Here is a 14,084-nt window from a genome sequence, read left to right on the forward strand (position 1 = left end):
GCCCCCCCCCCTCTGCTTCTTGGGCGCCTGCCCCACTTTTTGGGTGCTGGCTCTGCCTCTGTGGGTGTTGGGGGCACCTCCCTGGCTCTGCAGCAGGTACCCCCGCTGCCCCCTCCCCTACGGCAGCCCTTGAGCCAGCTCTGTCCTGGCAGCAGTTCACCCAGAGAGCACCCCCAGAGCCCCCCCGGCCTTGCTGGCACCCACCAGGTGCTCCCCAGCCGCGTCCTCTCTTGGCACAGCAGCCTGGCCGCTGCCTGGTGCACCTGACACCCCCCCAAGTCCTTCATTTACACCCGCCTTAAACACCACCAGGACCTGGAAAAATTGGAATGTGGCAGGGGGGCAGCTGGAGCCGTGCGCTGGTGACTGGGGTGGCACTGGGGGCAAAGGGACCTGTCCCAAAACTTGCCACCCGGGATGGTGTGGGGAGTGGGGCTCAGCCCCATTGGGGCCCCCCGGGTGCCACAGTGGAGCCTCTCCTTGCTCGGCCCTGGTGTGGCAGTGCCAGTGAGTGCTGGGGCTGGGGGATCCACACAGGGATGGAGGGTCCTTGCAGGGGGCTGGGGGCTGCCCAGCCCCACACACAGGCGAGTGGTTATGGGGCCGGGCCAAGGGCGGTCCTGGCGGGACACCCGTGGGGGCTGGGGATGGGCTGGACGTGGCTCCCGTGGGATCCCAGATGCGCCAGGATGTGGAACGGGGGGGACAGGCAGCGGTGGGCACGAGGGCGTGTGGCTGGGTCTGGGTGTGGGTGGCACGGGGGAGCTGGTCTGGGGACCCTGGCTGTGGGTACTGCAGCGGTGGGGCACCGTGGTTATGGGACACTGTGGTTATGGGGCACCACGGTTATGGGGCACTGTGGTTATGGGACACCGTGGTTATGGGACACCATGGTTATGGGACACCACGGCCATGGGACACCGTGGTTATGGGACACCGTGGTTATGGGACACCATGGTTATGGGGCACCACGGTTATGGGACACCATGGCCATGGGACACCACGGCCAGGGGGTACTGCAGCTGTGGGGCACCATGGTTATGGGGCACCATGGTTATGGGACACTGTGGTTATGGGGCACCACAGTTATGGGACACCACGGCCATGGGACCCCACAGTTATGGGACACCACGGCCATGGGACACCACGGTTATGGGGCACCATGGCCATGGGACACCACAGCCATGGGACACCACGGTTATGGGGCACCACGGTTATGGGACACCACGGCCATGGGGCCCCATGGCCATGAGGCACCCTGGCCACGGGGCACGGTGTGTCCCGACCCTGCAGGCCCTTCCTGTTGGACCCCCAGGGACACGCCAACTGCATCCCAGCGGTGCAGCCGCCCCGGCCCGGGGGGGACGCGGGGCAGGAATGCGGCCGGGGCTGGCGCCCGCCGGGGTGCGGGGCCCGCACGGCTGCAGCTGGATGCCGGCGCTGTCTGGCTGCCAGCCCCATCCCCTCCCCGGCCTCTCCCTCGCCAGCCCCCCGCCGGCCTCTCCTCCTTCCCCTGCTCCCCCTCCGCGGCCTCTTCCTGCCTCGGCCGCCGCCGCCCGGGATCTTCTGGGGCTCAGGTGAAACGGGCCCCGCGCCGCCCCGGGACCCCACCGCATCCCCCCGCCGTGCCTGGGGCCGGACCCCCGAGCGGGTTGCGGTTCCCCCGCGGTGCTTGGCACCGCCGTGGCCTTGCCGCGGGAGCAGGTTCATTTCCCGGCCCTCCGTCCCGCTCCGCCGCCATGCCGGCGCCTGCGTGCTGCCAGGCCCCGGGGCCGGGGCACCGGGGAGGGGACGGGCCGTGGGGCACTGCCAGCTGCTCCCGGGGCACGGCTCTGGTCCCCAGAGCTGGCAGCTGCCCGCTCCAGAGGCACCTGGCTCCCGCTGCCGTGCCTCGTCCCCAGGGAGCCTCACAGCCGCCTGCAGGCCCGTGGTGTGCTGCGCCATGGGGTCGGTGCATCCCCTCCCGTTTTCCGTGGGGCAGGAGCCCCCAGCCCCACAGGGCTCGGGTGGGTCGCAGCAGTGGGGCAGGTGCCCCTGAGCCGGTCGTGGCGCAGTGGCACAGGGGCAGGAGGGTCGCTCGGCGAGGCCCCCGGCCCACGATGGCCTGTGCCGCGGCCTGAGCCTGGCAGGAGCCACTGTCACCCAGGGCCACTGTCACCCTTCTAAGTGCCCTGGTGCCGCTGGCCCGGCAGTGCCACGCTGCTCCCACGTTGCAAGGCGGGCACCTGTCCCCCTGCGGTGCCGGCGGTGCCGAGTGGGAGCAGAGCTGTGCCCATCCCCGGGCTGTGCCCGGCGGCGTAACCGTCCTCTCTGTCTCCGGCTGGCAGGGGGAAGAGGAGCCCGAGGAGAACCCGAGCAAGGAGGAGAAGCAGGAGCCGGGGACGCCCATGAGGAAAGCGGGGCGGCCCGGGAGGAAGCGCAAGAATGCCCAGGTGAGCCGGCGGGTGCCGGGGTGTCCCCCACCCCTGGGGCCATCCTGGGGCAGGAGACCTTGGCTCCCCTGACGACCCAGCCCGGCCACGCCGTGCCCAGGGCTGTGGGGTGACGGGGGGGCTGGGGGCAGCAGCTGGCTCTGCTGAGGCACAGGGATGGGACACCCGGGGTTTGGGACACTCGTGGGGGCGGTGGCTCGGACCTCCCGGGCCGTGGTGTGTGACGGTGCCATGGGGAGTTTTGAATTCAGTGTCAGGAGCAGGAGCAGGTTCCTCTGGGTGCTGGAGGCCCGGAGGGAAGGTACCCGTCGTGTCCCGGGCTCAAGCTGTGTCCCCACTCCCCATCCCCGCAGGAGGGGACAGAGGGGTGACAAACGGGTCCAGGGTGATGAGTGGGATGGGGGGACGAGCAGGGCCAGGGGGAAAAACTGAGCCGAGGCGCCTTCGCTCCGAGAAGGTTGCAAATCCTTTTTGTGAAAGTTTCTGGCTGTGGAAAGGGTTAATCCCGTGCTGGGACAGTTCCAGGTCTCGGATGCCTGTCCCGATGATCCCTGGGGGGCCAGGGAAGGTGGGACAGCCTCACCTGGGCTGGGTGGGGGTGCTCTGGGGCTGGAGGACGGGGCCGGGCTCCCGCTGGGGCGGGAGGTAACGTGCCGGGGCGGGGGGGAGCCGCTGCCGTGGGAGAACAATGCTGGCACGGGAACAAGTGGGGAACGGCGTCGGGAACAGCCGGAGCCTGGGAGCCAGGAGGGCTCTGGCCGGCAGAGCTGGCGGCCCCGGGAGCCCCCCGGCACGGTGGGGGCAGTGCCAGGGTGCCAGAGCTGGCTGGTGGGTGCCAGAGCTGGCTGGTGGGTGCCCAGGGCTGGCCGGTGGGTGCCCAGGGCTGGCTGGTGGGTGCCCGTCCCCGTGTGCCCCCACACACCTGCCCCGTGCCGGCGCATCGGCCGGCAGCTCCCAGTGCCAAGTGAGTGGAGCTGGCATGGCCAGGCCCGGGCACTGCCAGGAGCCCAGGGAAGCCCCGGCCGGGCGTGAGCTGCTAAAAATACCCTCCCTGCAGAGAGCCTGCCGTGCCAGGGGAGCCAGAATGGGGCGAGGGGGGCTGGCATGTGGGGTGGGCACTGGGCTGGCTCCGTGGGGGCTGGCTGGTGTCGGTGAGCCGTGCCGTACCACGCTGAGCCGTGCTGTCCTGAGCTGTGCCAGGCTGTACCACGCTGTACATGCTGTCCTGGGTCGTGCCGTGCCATGCTGAGCCGTGCCATGCCGACCTGTGTCACGCTGGGCAGCGCCAAGCCGTGGCTCCGAGACCAGTGTCCCCGCTCCCAGCCGGGGCTGGCACCTTCTGCGGGTCGTGCCACGGGTGGCAGCGGCTCTGCCAGCACCTTCCCCTGGCAGAGCGGGCACAGCCCTGCCGGTCTGGGGTCTGGAGCTGCCGCCGTGCTCCGGGCTGGGGTGGGCACAAGGGTCCCTGAGGGCCGTCCCCGGTCATTCCTCAGCAGGGAGTGTCTCCCCAGCGTCCCCCCCTGGGGCAGCGGGGTGGGCACGGGGCCACTCGGCCCGGCGGGCTCCTGGTGGAGCAGCCTCCTTGGCAGGGGCCCAGCGGAGGGGAGGGAGCAGGAGAAAGGCAGCGCTTGTTCCCAGGGCCCGGCGGGCGGAGGAAGCGGGCGGGTGGGTGGGCAGGAAGGCTCCCGCCGCCGGCCCTCCCTCCTCGGGGACGGGGATGGGCGCCGGGGCACCCGGGGAGGGAGAGGGCTGTGGGGTGGGTCCTGGTCTCCCCTTGCCCTGCACCTCCCTGGCCCAGTGTCTGAGCAGCAGCACTGGTGGCACGGAGGGCCCGGTGAGCCGGGGTCTGGTTCCAAGCCAGGTAGGGAAGCTGGGGCACCAGGTTGGGCCAGGATGGCCCCCAGGAGGGCTGGAAGTGTGAGGAGGCAGGTTTGGATGGCATGGCATGGCATGGCATGGCACGGGGACCATCCAGGGTGTACCAGCCGTGGTGCTGTGTGGGCCGTGTGTCTCTGTCCTGGCAGGACGTCGTGTAACGGGCCACTGTGCCTGTCCCACCCCAGAGTTAATGTCCCACGTGTCCCCATGCTGGCACGGCTTCCTGGCATTGTCTGGTGGCACCGCATGGCCAGTGGTGACAGTCAGTCCCAGTGCCACTGCCAGAGCCTCGCAGCACTGAGGGGAGATGCTCAGGCACCAGCACCCACACTGGCTGAGCCCCCGGGACCCATCCTGCCAACCCCTGCTGGGCTGAGCCCTCCAGGACCCATCCTGCCAACCCCTGCTGGGCTGAGCCCCTGGGACCCATCCTGCCAACCCCTGCTGGGCTGAGCCCCCCAGACCCATCCTGCCAACCCCTGCTGGGCTGAGCCCCCTGGGACCCATCCTGCCAACCCCTGCTGGGCTGAGCCCCCCGGACCCATCCTGCCAACCCCTGCTGGGCCGAGCCCCTCCGCAGCCTCCCTGAACCCCACAGCCAGCCCGAGCTCCCCACAGCCGCCCTGAGCCCCCACAACCACCCCGAACCCTCACAGGCCCCCCCAAACCCCGCGGCCGGGCCTCCAGCAGCCCCTGCGCCGCCCGACCCAGAGCACATCGTCGGCCTTCCCATTTCCTCCCGGGAAGCCCCACGGCCCCTGCGATTGTTCTCGGGGAGGTGTCCAGGATACAGCCCCGGGCGGAGGGTGGGAGTGGGGCCAGGGGGGTGGCCGGGACCCCCCACAAGCTGCCCTGGGGAGAGACGGCAGCCAGGGACCCCCAAGGGCAGCAAGAGACCCCCGAGGGCGAGCTGGCTGTGCTGCAGCGCCGGGCTGGGGGACGCAGTGGGAGGCAGGTCCCCTCCCGCTCGCCGTGGGGCCAGCGGGGACTTTGCTCCCTGGCATCCATCTTGTCCCTGGTTCCAGCTCCCTGCGCTGCTCCCAGGCCTGCCCACGGTGTCCCGGCAGCCATGCCCTCACCGTGGTGGTGTCCATGGTGGTGTCCAGTCATCACAGAGCCTCAGTGTGCCCTCACCCTGGTGGTGTCCAGCCCTCACCCTGGTGGTGTCCGGCCCTCATAGAGCCTCAGCATCCCCGGGCCGGGCACACCAATGTCTCTGTAACCCCATATGTGCCCTCGCTCATGCCCAGGCGTGCCCACACCGTGGCACGGCATGACACCTCCACCTTCCCAACGGCACCAGTATCTGCCTGTGGGGACCGTGCCCTCCCTGGGGACCGGGCCTGACGCAGCCAGGACGGGGAGAGAGACCACCGCCGGCGCTTCTGCGAGGGTCCCCCCTGTCCCCCAGCACCCCCTGGCCAGCCCCTCCTGGTCCCCTCCCTGCCGGCTGGGGAGGAAGTGACAGTGCCAGCGGGGCCGGGGCGAGCAGGAAGCGGCCGCGGCGGAGGCGCCTGCGCGGGCGGCGGGGCCGGGGGGTCCCTTGGCACCCGGGGGGGACGCGCCATGGTAAGCGGCACGAGGCCCTCGGGCACGCGGGGAGGGGGGTCCTTGTGTGCCCCGTGGGACAAACCTGGGGAACCCCCCGACAGCACAGCGTTCCCTCCCTGGCACCCGGCCACCAAATGGGGCATCCTGGAACCCGAAGTTGGCTGGGCACAAGCAGGAGGGTCCCTGTGGCCAGCCCACCGCTGTGCCACCCCGGCACCACCTGTGCCACCCCGGAACCACCTGTGCCATCCTGGCACCTTCCTGTGCCACCCTGGCACCCTCCTGTGCCGTGGGACCACGCCGGTGGCACCGGGAGGGAGCAGCGGTGCCCGTGAGTGTCTGTGCGTGGGGTGCTCAGCGCTGGTGTTGGGGGTGACACCGGGGTGGGCACCCCGTGCCCGTGACAGTGTGTGGGGTCTCCAGGGTGGACAGTGCCTGAGCAGCCCCATGGTGCCGGGCTGGCCAGAGCCAGGGCCCAGGGATGGGGTGTCCTGGCACGGAGGGTGTCCTGGCACCCCCTGTGAGGGCACCGAGCGGGGTGGCAGCGGGGCTGGAGGGGCTGGCGGGTGGCGCTGGCCGTGCCCACCCTTGCCAGGGCTGTGCCGGTGGCAGCTCTGCAGAGCCACGGCAGCACTTTCACTCTCCTTGGCCACGGAAACCGCCGAGCTGGGCTGTGCCTCTCGCTCTGACTGCTGCTCCCGCTGCCGGGCCGAGCTGTGCCGTGCTGAGCCGAGCTGTGCTGAGCTGTTCTGTGCCATGCTGTGCTGTTCTGTGCCATGCTGTGCTGAGCTGTGCCATGCTGTGCTGTTCTGTGCCATGCCAGCTGCACTGTCCTGTGGTGTTGGCACTGCCCATGGCATACCCCGCTGTCACACACAGGCAGCTTTCTGGCCTGGTCCTGAGGGTGTCAGGGTGTTATATTCTGGTCACAAAGTGTCCCGGCAGTGCCTCCAGGTCCCCCTGGTGTCACATCCTTGTCTCTTGGTCCTGTGTCTGCTGTTTCCTGAGGATGTTGTGGCAGCGTGTCCCGGTCCTTGGGGTGTCGTGACGGTGTGTCCTCGTCCTGAAGTTGCCATGATGGTGTATCCAGGTCCTCCTGGTGTCACCTGCTTCCATCCTGGTGCTGTGGCTGTCTTGTCCCTCTGTCCATCCTCTGTCCTGAGGATGCCACGTCGTTGTGTCCTGCTCTGAGGGTATTGCTGTAACATGTCCTGGTCCTGAGCAGGCCATGGAAGTGTGTCCTGGTCCATGAGGGTGTCATGTCCGTGTGTCCTGATCCTCAGAGTGCCATGGTGGAGTGTCCTGGTCCTGTCACTGCCGTGGCATTTTGCCCTGGTCCTGAGGGTGCCACGATGGTGTGTCCTGGTCCCCAGGATGACACAGCAGCGTGTCCTGGTCCTGAGGATGTCATGGCCGGTTCCAAAGGTGCCGTGGCAATGTCTCTGATTCTCAGCACGTCACACCCCTGTGTCCTGGCGCCGATGGTTTCATGGCCACGTGTCCCAGCCACAGAATTGTCCCAACATCTCTCCTTCTCCTGAGGGTGCCACATCAGTGGTCGCTGCTCCTTGGAAAGCAACATGTCCTGGTCCTGAGGGCTCCTTGGCCATGTGTCCTGGTCCTGAGGGCTCCTTGGCCATGTGTCCTGGCCCCGAGGGTGCTGTGACACTGTGTCCTGGCCCCGAGGGTGCCATGGCAGCCCCAGTCCCTCAGCAGGCAGTGGCAGCTCTCACTTCTGGGATGCAGGAGGTGGGACTTGGACTTTTTGGCGTGATGTCCCCAGGTCGTCGCCGCATTATGGAGCCACGTCTGGGGGGTCTGTGGGCTCTGGTCCCAGAGATTTGCCTTCGTGCTGTGTGACATCCGTGGTGTGAAAGTGGAGTCAGGCCAGGGGAACAGGGACGGGGCTGATCATACCAAGGTGATGCAGGAGCTCCTGCTGTGAGGTCTGGTGGTGGCTCTTGGGGCACAGGTGGGACGTGACCGGGGCCAGCACCCACCGGAGTCCCTTTTCCCCTCCCTCCCTCCCGGCAGGTGGAAAGCAGTGACACCCCCAAAGACACGGCGGCCGTCCCCAAGTGCCCCCCGGCCTGCCCGGAGGCCAGTCCCGCCGAGCCGCTGCCCAACGGGGACGTGGAGGGGGACGCGGAGGAGGGCGGCGCGAGCCCCAAGGGCGGCCGGCCCGAGGAGGACGACGCCGAGAGCATTCCCGACGGAGAGACCGGCCGGGCGCTGGAGAACGGCCGCTGCACCCCCAAGGAGGGCCTGGACGCCCCGGCCGATGAGGGTGAGCTGGCCCCTTCCGACCCCCAGAAGAAACGCGGGAGGAGGAAACTCCTGGAGGCCACAGAGAAAAGTAAGAGCTCGGCGTTGGGGGAGCTCCCCCCCGGTCCTGCCCTGCCCCGCGGGGGCTCCGGGCTGGGGGGGCACGGCCACAGGAAGGAGGAGCGAGGGCTGAGCCCCCGGTGCCACGTGGGGATTTGGGGTGGGGATGGCAGGTCTGAGCTGGGGCTGCACCCTCACGTTCATCCCGTCGCCCTTTCCGACGGCAGGAATGGGGATGTTGGTCCTCGTGCCCTGCCCACGTGTGGAACCACCCTGGCGTGGTGCCCGTGGGTCCCTGCCCGCATGTGAGACCACCCTGGTGTGTGTGTGCCCACCCTGCATGGCAGCCCTGCACGTGCCGGGGGCACAGGGGGCACATTCCCTGTCCCGGGGCTGCTCGGCCGGGAGCAGAGCGGGCTCGGGGCATCCGGGGCTGTGGCACCTGCAGGGAGGTGCCCGGAGGGGAGCCAGGCGCTCCCAGGGGTGCCCAGGGACGGGACCAGAGGCCATGGCACGGGCTGGAGCCCGGAGGGTCCTTCTGACCCCGGGACACTTTGCTCGGGGTTCCCAGCTCTGGTGCTTGGGGGCTTCACAAGCAGGATCAGCAGAGACCGACCTGGCTGAGCCAGGGATGGGGGCAAGGAACAGCTGGGATGGAGCTGGGAGAGGCTGAGATGGACAGGGGAGAGGCTGGGAGGGATGAGGCAAGCTGGGATGGATAAGGGAGGCAGGGATGGAGCTGGGAGAGGCAGGGATGGAGCTGGGAGAGGCTGGGATGGCTGAGGCAGGCAGGGATGGCTGAGGAAGGCAGGGATGGAGCTGGGAGAGGCAGGGATGGAGCTGAGGCAGGCAGGGATGGAGCTGAGGCAGGCAGGGATGGAGCTGAGGCAGGCAGGGATGGATGAGCTGCGCTGCAGATGCTGCCGCAGTCACGAGGCGCAGCCGCGGGAGCGCCGCAGCCGGAGCCGGGATCGGGGGGAGCAGGGTGGGCCGTGGCCGTGGGGCCATCCCGGTGCCGGGGGGAGCCGCACCCCGGTGCGGGGGCCGGGGGTGGTGTCCAAGCGGTTCCCGGTGGTCGCCAGGAGGGCCCGGGGGGGCCGTGACGCCGCCCGGATCTCGCTCCCTCCCCCAGGAGCCGTTCCCAGCGCTCCGTCCGTGCCTGTGCCGAGGTCACAGCGCCGGGCTCGGCCCCTGCCGGCCCCTGCCCTGCTCCCCCCGGCCAGACAGGGCTCCCCGAGCATCCTGTGCTCGGCACGAGCCGCAGCCACGGGCAGTGCCCGCCCTGGTCGGTGCCCCCAGTTTGACCAGTCCCGGTGATGGAGGGGACCAGCGCCTTGGAACAGGCCACGTCCCCTGTCCTGTGCCTCAGTTTCCCTGCCTGAGATCCCCGTGGAAGCACGGGATGCCCAGGCAGCCCTGGGGCACACACACGGTCCAGCCCCCAGTGTGGAGATGGGAAGGCTCCTGTTCTCCAGTGTCTCCTCCTGTCCCCCAGTGTCCCCCAGTGTCCCTCAGTGTTCTCCAGTGGCCCCAGTGTTCTCCAGTGTCCCCTACTGCCCCTCAGCACCCTGCAGTGTTCCTGATTGTCCTGCAGTATCCTGCAGTGTCCTCTGCCATCCCCCAGTATCCTGCAATGTCCCGCAGTGTCCCCCACAGTCCCCCCGTGTCCTGCAGTGTCCCCCAAGGTCCTGCAGTGTCCCCCACAGTCTCTCAGGGTCCTGCAGTGTCCCCCAAGGTCCCAAAGTGTCCCCCAAGGTCCCAAAGTGTCCTGCAGTGTCCCCCAAGGTCCCAAAGTGTCCCCCACAGTCCCCCAGTGTCCCACAGTGTCCCTTACTGTCCCTTACTGTCCCTCAGTGTCCTGTAGTGTCCTCCAGCATCCCACAGTGTCCCGCAGTGTCCCCCAAGGTCCCGCAGTGTCCCCCACAGTCCCCCAGTGTCCCCCAGTGTCCCCCAAGGTCTCACAGTGTCCCTTACTGTCCCTCAGTGTCCCCCAGTGTCCCCCAAGGTCCCACAGTGTCCCCCAAGGTCCCGCAGTGTCCCTTACTGTCCCCCAGTGTCCCACAGTGTCCCACAGTGTCCCCCACAGTCCCCCAGTGTCCCTCAGTGTCTCCCAGTGTCCCGCAGTGTCCCTTACTGTCCCTCAGTATCCCACAGTGTCCCCCAAGGTCCCGCAGTGTCCCTTACTGTCCCTCAGTGTCCTGCAGCGTCCCCCAGCATCCCGCAGCGTCCCGCAGTGTCCTTTGCTGTCCCTCACTGTCCCCCAGTGTCCTGCTGCCTCCCCCTGTGCCGGCTGTGGGGGACTGTCCCGGTGTCCCGTAGGGCTGGGGGACACCCGGGGGGGTCTGTGCCGGGGCGGTGGGTGCCCGGCAGCCAAGGATGAAGCACCGAGGAAGGGGCGCTGGGAGGGGGTGGGAGGCCCCCCTGCACCCCTCGTGCTCCCCCCGCCGCCCCCAGACCCCCCAGAGCCCCCAGAGCCCCGGGGGTGCGGGCGGTTCACACCCCCGAAGAACGCCCGGGGTTATTTTTAGCCGCTTTCCTGGCAGCGCCGCGGCAGAACCTGCGGCACATCCGCGCCGAGAGCACAGGAAGCAGCAGCGGGGCCGCTTCCCCTGCCCGCCCGGGGGGGGGGTCACTGCCCCGGACCCCCAAACCCCCGGCCGGGGACAGGACCAGCGGCTCTGTGCTGGCACAGATCCGCCCGGGAGCACAGCCCAGGCCTCGTGTGCCAGCCAGGGGTGCCTGTCCCTGGCACCTGGGGGTGCCCTGGATGGGCTGGGGGGGTCCCAGGTGGGCCCATCTCCCTGCGGGGTCCCAGCCCCACGGCCCCCCCACCCCGGCCCCCGCTCACGGCCGCTCTCTGTTCTGTGTGCAGGCAAGGACGAGAAGGAGGAGAACAACTTCGACACCCTGAAAATGGAGGCAAGTATGGCCTGGGGCTGGACCCCACGGGGCTGCACCCAGGAGAGGGCCACGGCCCCACAGCCCACCCCAGGAAAGGGGCACGGCCCCACAGCCCACCCCAGGAGAGGGGCCCAGCCCCACGGCCCGGCCCCGGAGAGGGGCACGGCCCCACAGCCCACCCCAGGAGAGGGGCACGGCCCCACAGCCCACTGGCCAGCACAGTGCTCCCTGTGCTCGTGGGCACCGTCTCTCCTCACTCCCTCGGCACTGGGGGCATCAGGGACAGGGTCCCCACGGGACGGGGGTCTCAGGTTCCTGTGCCCCAGCACAGTTGGGCACTGGGCAGCGCCTGCTGCTGTGCTGGGGACCAGGTGGCACCGGGATGTGCCAGGCCAGTGATGCCCCTCCACCCGGCCCCATGTGGGGTGGTGCCTGCCCAGGCTGACCCCTGTCCTCCCCCAGGTGCCCACACAGTGTGTTGGATCTGCTCTGGGGTGGATCCATGCCTGGACAGTGTCGACAGTGCCCACCAAGGTGCAGCTGGCCATGGCAGGGTGTCCGGTGCTGTGCCATCCAGGGCATTGAATCCCAGACTGGTTTGGGCTGGAAGGGACCTTAAATCCCATCCCATCCCATTCCACCTCCTGCCATGGGCAGGGACACCTCCCACCAGCCCAGGTTGCTCCAAGCCCCGTCCAGCCTGGCCTTGGACACTTCCAGGGATCCAGGGGCAGCCACAGCTTCTCTGGGCAACCTGTGCCAGGGCCTCACCACCCTCACAGGGAAGAATCTCCCCCCAGTATCCAACCTCTGGGCATCCAGGTGCTGGTGCACACATGGCCCAGAGCCTGTGTCCATGTGCACGTGGGTGCCCCTCCTGCCCATCTCCCTCCTGCAGCAGTGGGTGCCCCCCTCCAGCCCCCCCCATGCAGCCCCGCTCTGTCCCCCACACTGTCCCCACCCCGCTGCCCACCCCGGTGCCCTGACCCTGCTCTCTCTGGCCCAGGGCTCTCGTGGGCGGCTCCGGGGGGGCCTGGGCTGGGAGTCGAGCCTGCGGCAGCGGCCGATGCAGCGACACACCTTCCAGGCCGGGGACCCCTACTACATCAGCAAGAGGAAGCGGGACGAGTGGCTGGCGCGCTGGAAGCGGGAGGTGAGGGCCGGTGCCAGCGTGGGGTGGGCACAGCCTGGTCTGGTCTGGGTGGGCACCGGGTGGGTGGTCCCAGCACCCCAACCCCGGGGTGGCCGCAGGGCTCCAGGGCTCCCCCGGCACCACACAGGGACAGGAGAGACTGGCACAGCCAGGGCGTCCCACTGGACGTGGCTGTTGTGGCCAGGCCATCCTGTGGGGCACAGGGCACAGCTGGCACAGCCACGATGTCCCCACGGGACACAGGGTACAGCTGATATGGCCACGATGATCCCAAGGGACACAGGGAATGGCTGACACAGCCACAGTGTTCCCAAGGGACACGGGGAATGGCTGACACAGCCACAGTGTCCCCATGGGACATGGGGTGCAGCTGATATGGCCACGATGCTCCCAAGGGACACGGGGAATGGCTGACACAGCCACAACGTCCCCGTGGGGCACAAGGGACAGCTGTGCCCACAAGGGCACAGGGCATGACCTCTTCCCTCTTCCTGGGACGGGTCCCCAGGAACAGCCCCCCAATGCCTGGTGCCAGCCCTGCCTCATCTCGCCACGCTGGAGCCCTTGGGCACTGGCAGATTCTTCTGGGTGAAGGTCCCTGAGCTGTAGGGCTCCCCAAAACGTGGGGGATCCCAAACCTGTCGCTGGTCACCTTTGGGCTGGGTTTTTGGTGGCCCGGTGTTGGGATGAAGATGGAGGATATGGGGATGGGATGAAGGTGAGGATGGGAACAGAGATGGGGATGGGGCAAAGGATGGAGGTGGGAATGGGACGGGGATGAGGCAAGGACAGGGGATGGGGATGGGGGTGGGAATCAGGATGGAATGAAGATGGAGATGAGGATGAGGATGGGGATCAGGATGGAATGAAGATGGAGATGAGGATGGGGATGGATATGGAGATGAGGATGGGGGTTTGGAATGAGGACAGGGCAGGCAGAGCTGCCGGTGACCCCAGGGCAGGGATTACAGGGATTAGAGAGTCGTCCAATGGTGGCATCCAGCCGATGTCCCTTAACGACCGGCAATGGGGCATTTCCTGTCTCCCCTCACCGGGGACACCACTGGGACCAGCACTAGCACAGTCCTGCTGGGACCCTGCCCTGGGGCACTGCAGGTGTCACTCACCTCGTGTCCTCTGGCCCAGGGACACTCCTGTCCCCAAACATCCCAGGTCCCCAAAGCTTTTGCTTTTGCTTTTGCTTTTGCTTTTGCTGCTCTGGCACGGCCGAGGGGGGCTGGACGTTAATGGGGTGTCTCTGCTGTCACCTGGGGGGGGTCACAGGGTCAGCCCTGTCCCCCCACTGTCCCCCGGGAGACACCCAGGGGTGGCATTGGGGTGCAGCCGTGCTTGGGGTCCCTCAGGGTCCCTGGGCAAGGCAGTGGCCCCTCCGTGGTGACACCATCGGCCCCTTTGTCCCTCTCTGCACACAAAGGGGTCCTGGAGCCACCATGTCCTGGGACCCCCGGGGACAGTGGGGACCCTCGGGGACCCCCGGGGACAGTGGGGACCCTCGGGTGCCCCCCAGGCTGGTGGGAGGGTGGCAGGGCCTGTCCTGGGGTGCAGGGTCCCAGGTGTGTCCCACCCATACTGGGCTGAACTGGGGCAGCGGTGCCGGTGCCAGTCCGGTGTCTATGCTGGGCTGAACTGGGCAGTGCAGCCCCCGACCAGTGTCCACACTGGGCTGATGAACTGGGCCGTGTGACCCCCGGACCAGTGTTCGCACTGGGCCGAACTGGGCAGCGCAGCCCGGGCCCCGTGTCCGTACGGGGCCGAACTGGGCCATGTGCGCTCAGCCCGGTGCCCGTACTGGTCCGAACTGGTGCCAGCGCGGCCCCCCCCCC

General features: G+C 68.7%; 1 protein-coding gene across 1 annotated transcript in view; it reads left to right on the forward strand.

The window, feature by feature from the left end:
- Positions 1-1,487: 1,487 nt before the first annotated feature.
- DNMT3A (DNA methyltransferase 3 alpha) overlaps positions 1,488-14,084 on the forward strand; it is a gene marked incomplete at its 5' end in the record, with an annotated part of 23,609 nt that continues 11,012 nt past the window's right edge. Inside the window, 5 exons of the mRNA XM_027703283.1 lie at positions 1,488-1,577; positions 2,328-2,432; positions 7,896-8,217; positions 11,059-11,105; positions 12,094-12,277. Of these exons, the coding sequence (XP_027559084.1) occupies positions 1,488-1,577; positions 2,328-2,432; positions 7,896-8,217; positions 11,059-11,105; positions 12,094-12,277 (748 nt within the window). The remainder of the gene's footprint in view (positions 1,578-2,327; positions 2,433-7,895; positions 8,218-11,058; positions 11,106-12,093; positions 12,278-14,084) is intronic.

This window comes from Neopelma chrysocephalum, unplaced genomic scaffold, assembly GCF_003984885.1.
Source record: "Neopelma chrysocephalum unplaced genomic scaffold, ASM398488v2 Primary Assembly neopelma1_220, whole genome shotgun sequence".
Taxonomy (NCBI): domain Eukaryota; kingdom Metazoa; phylum Chordata; class Aves; order Passeriformes; family Pipridae; genus Neopelma; species Neopelma chrysocephalum.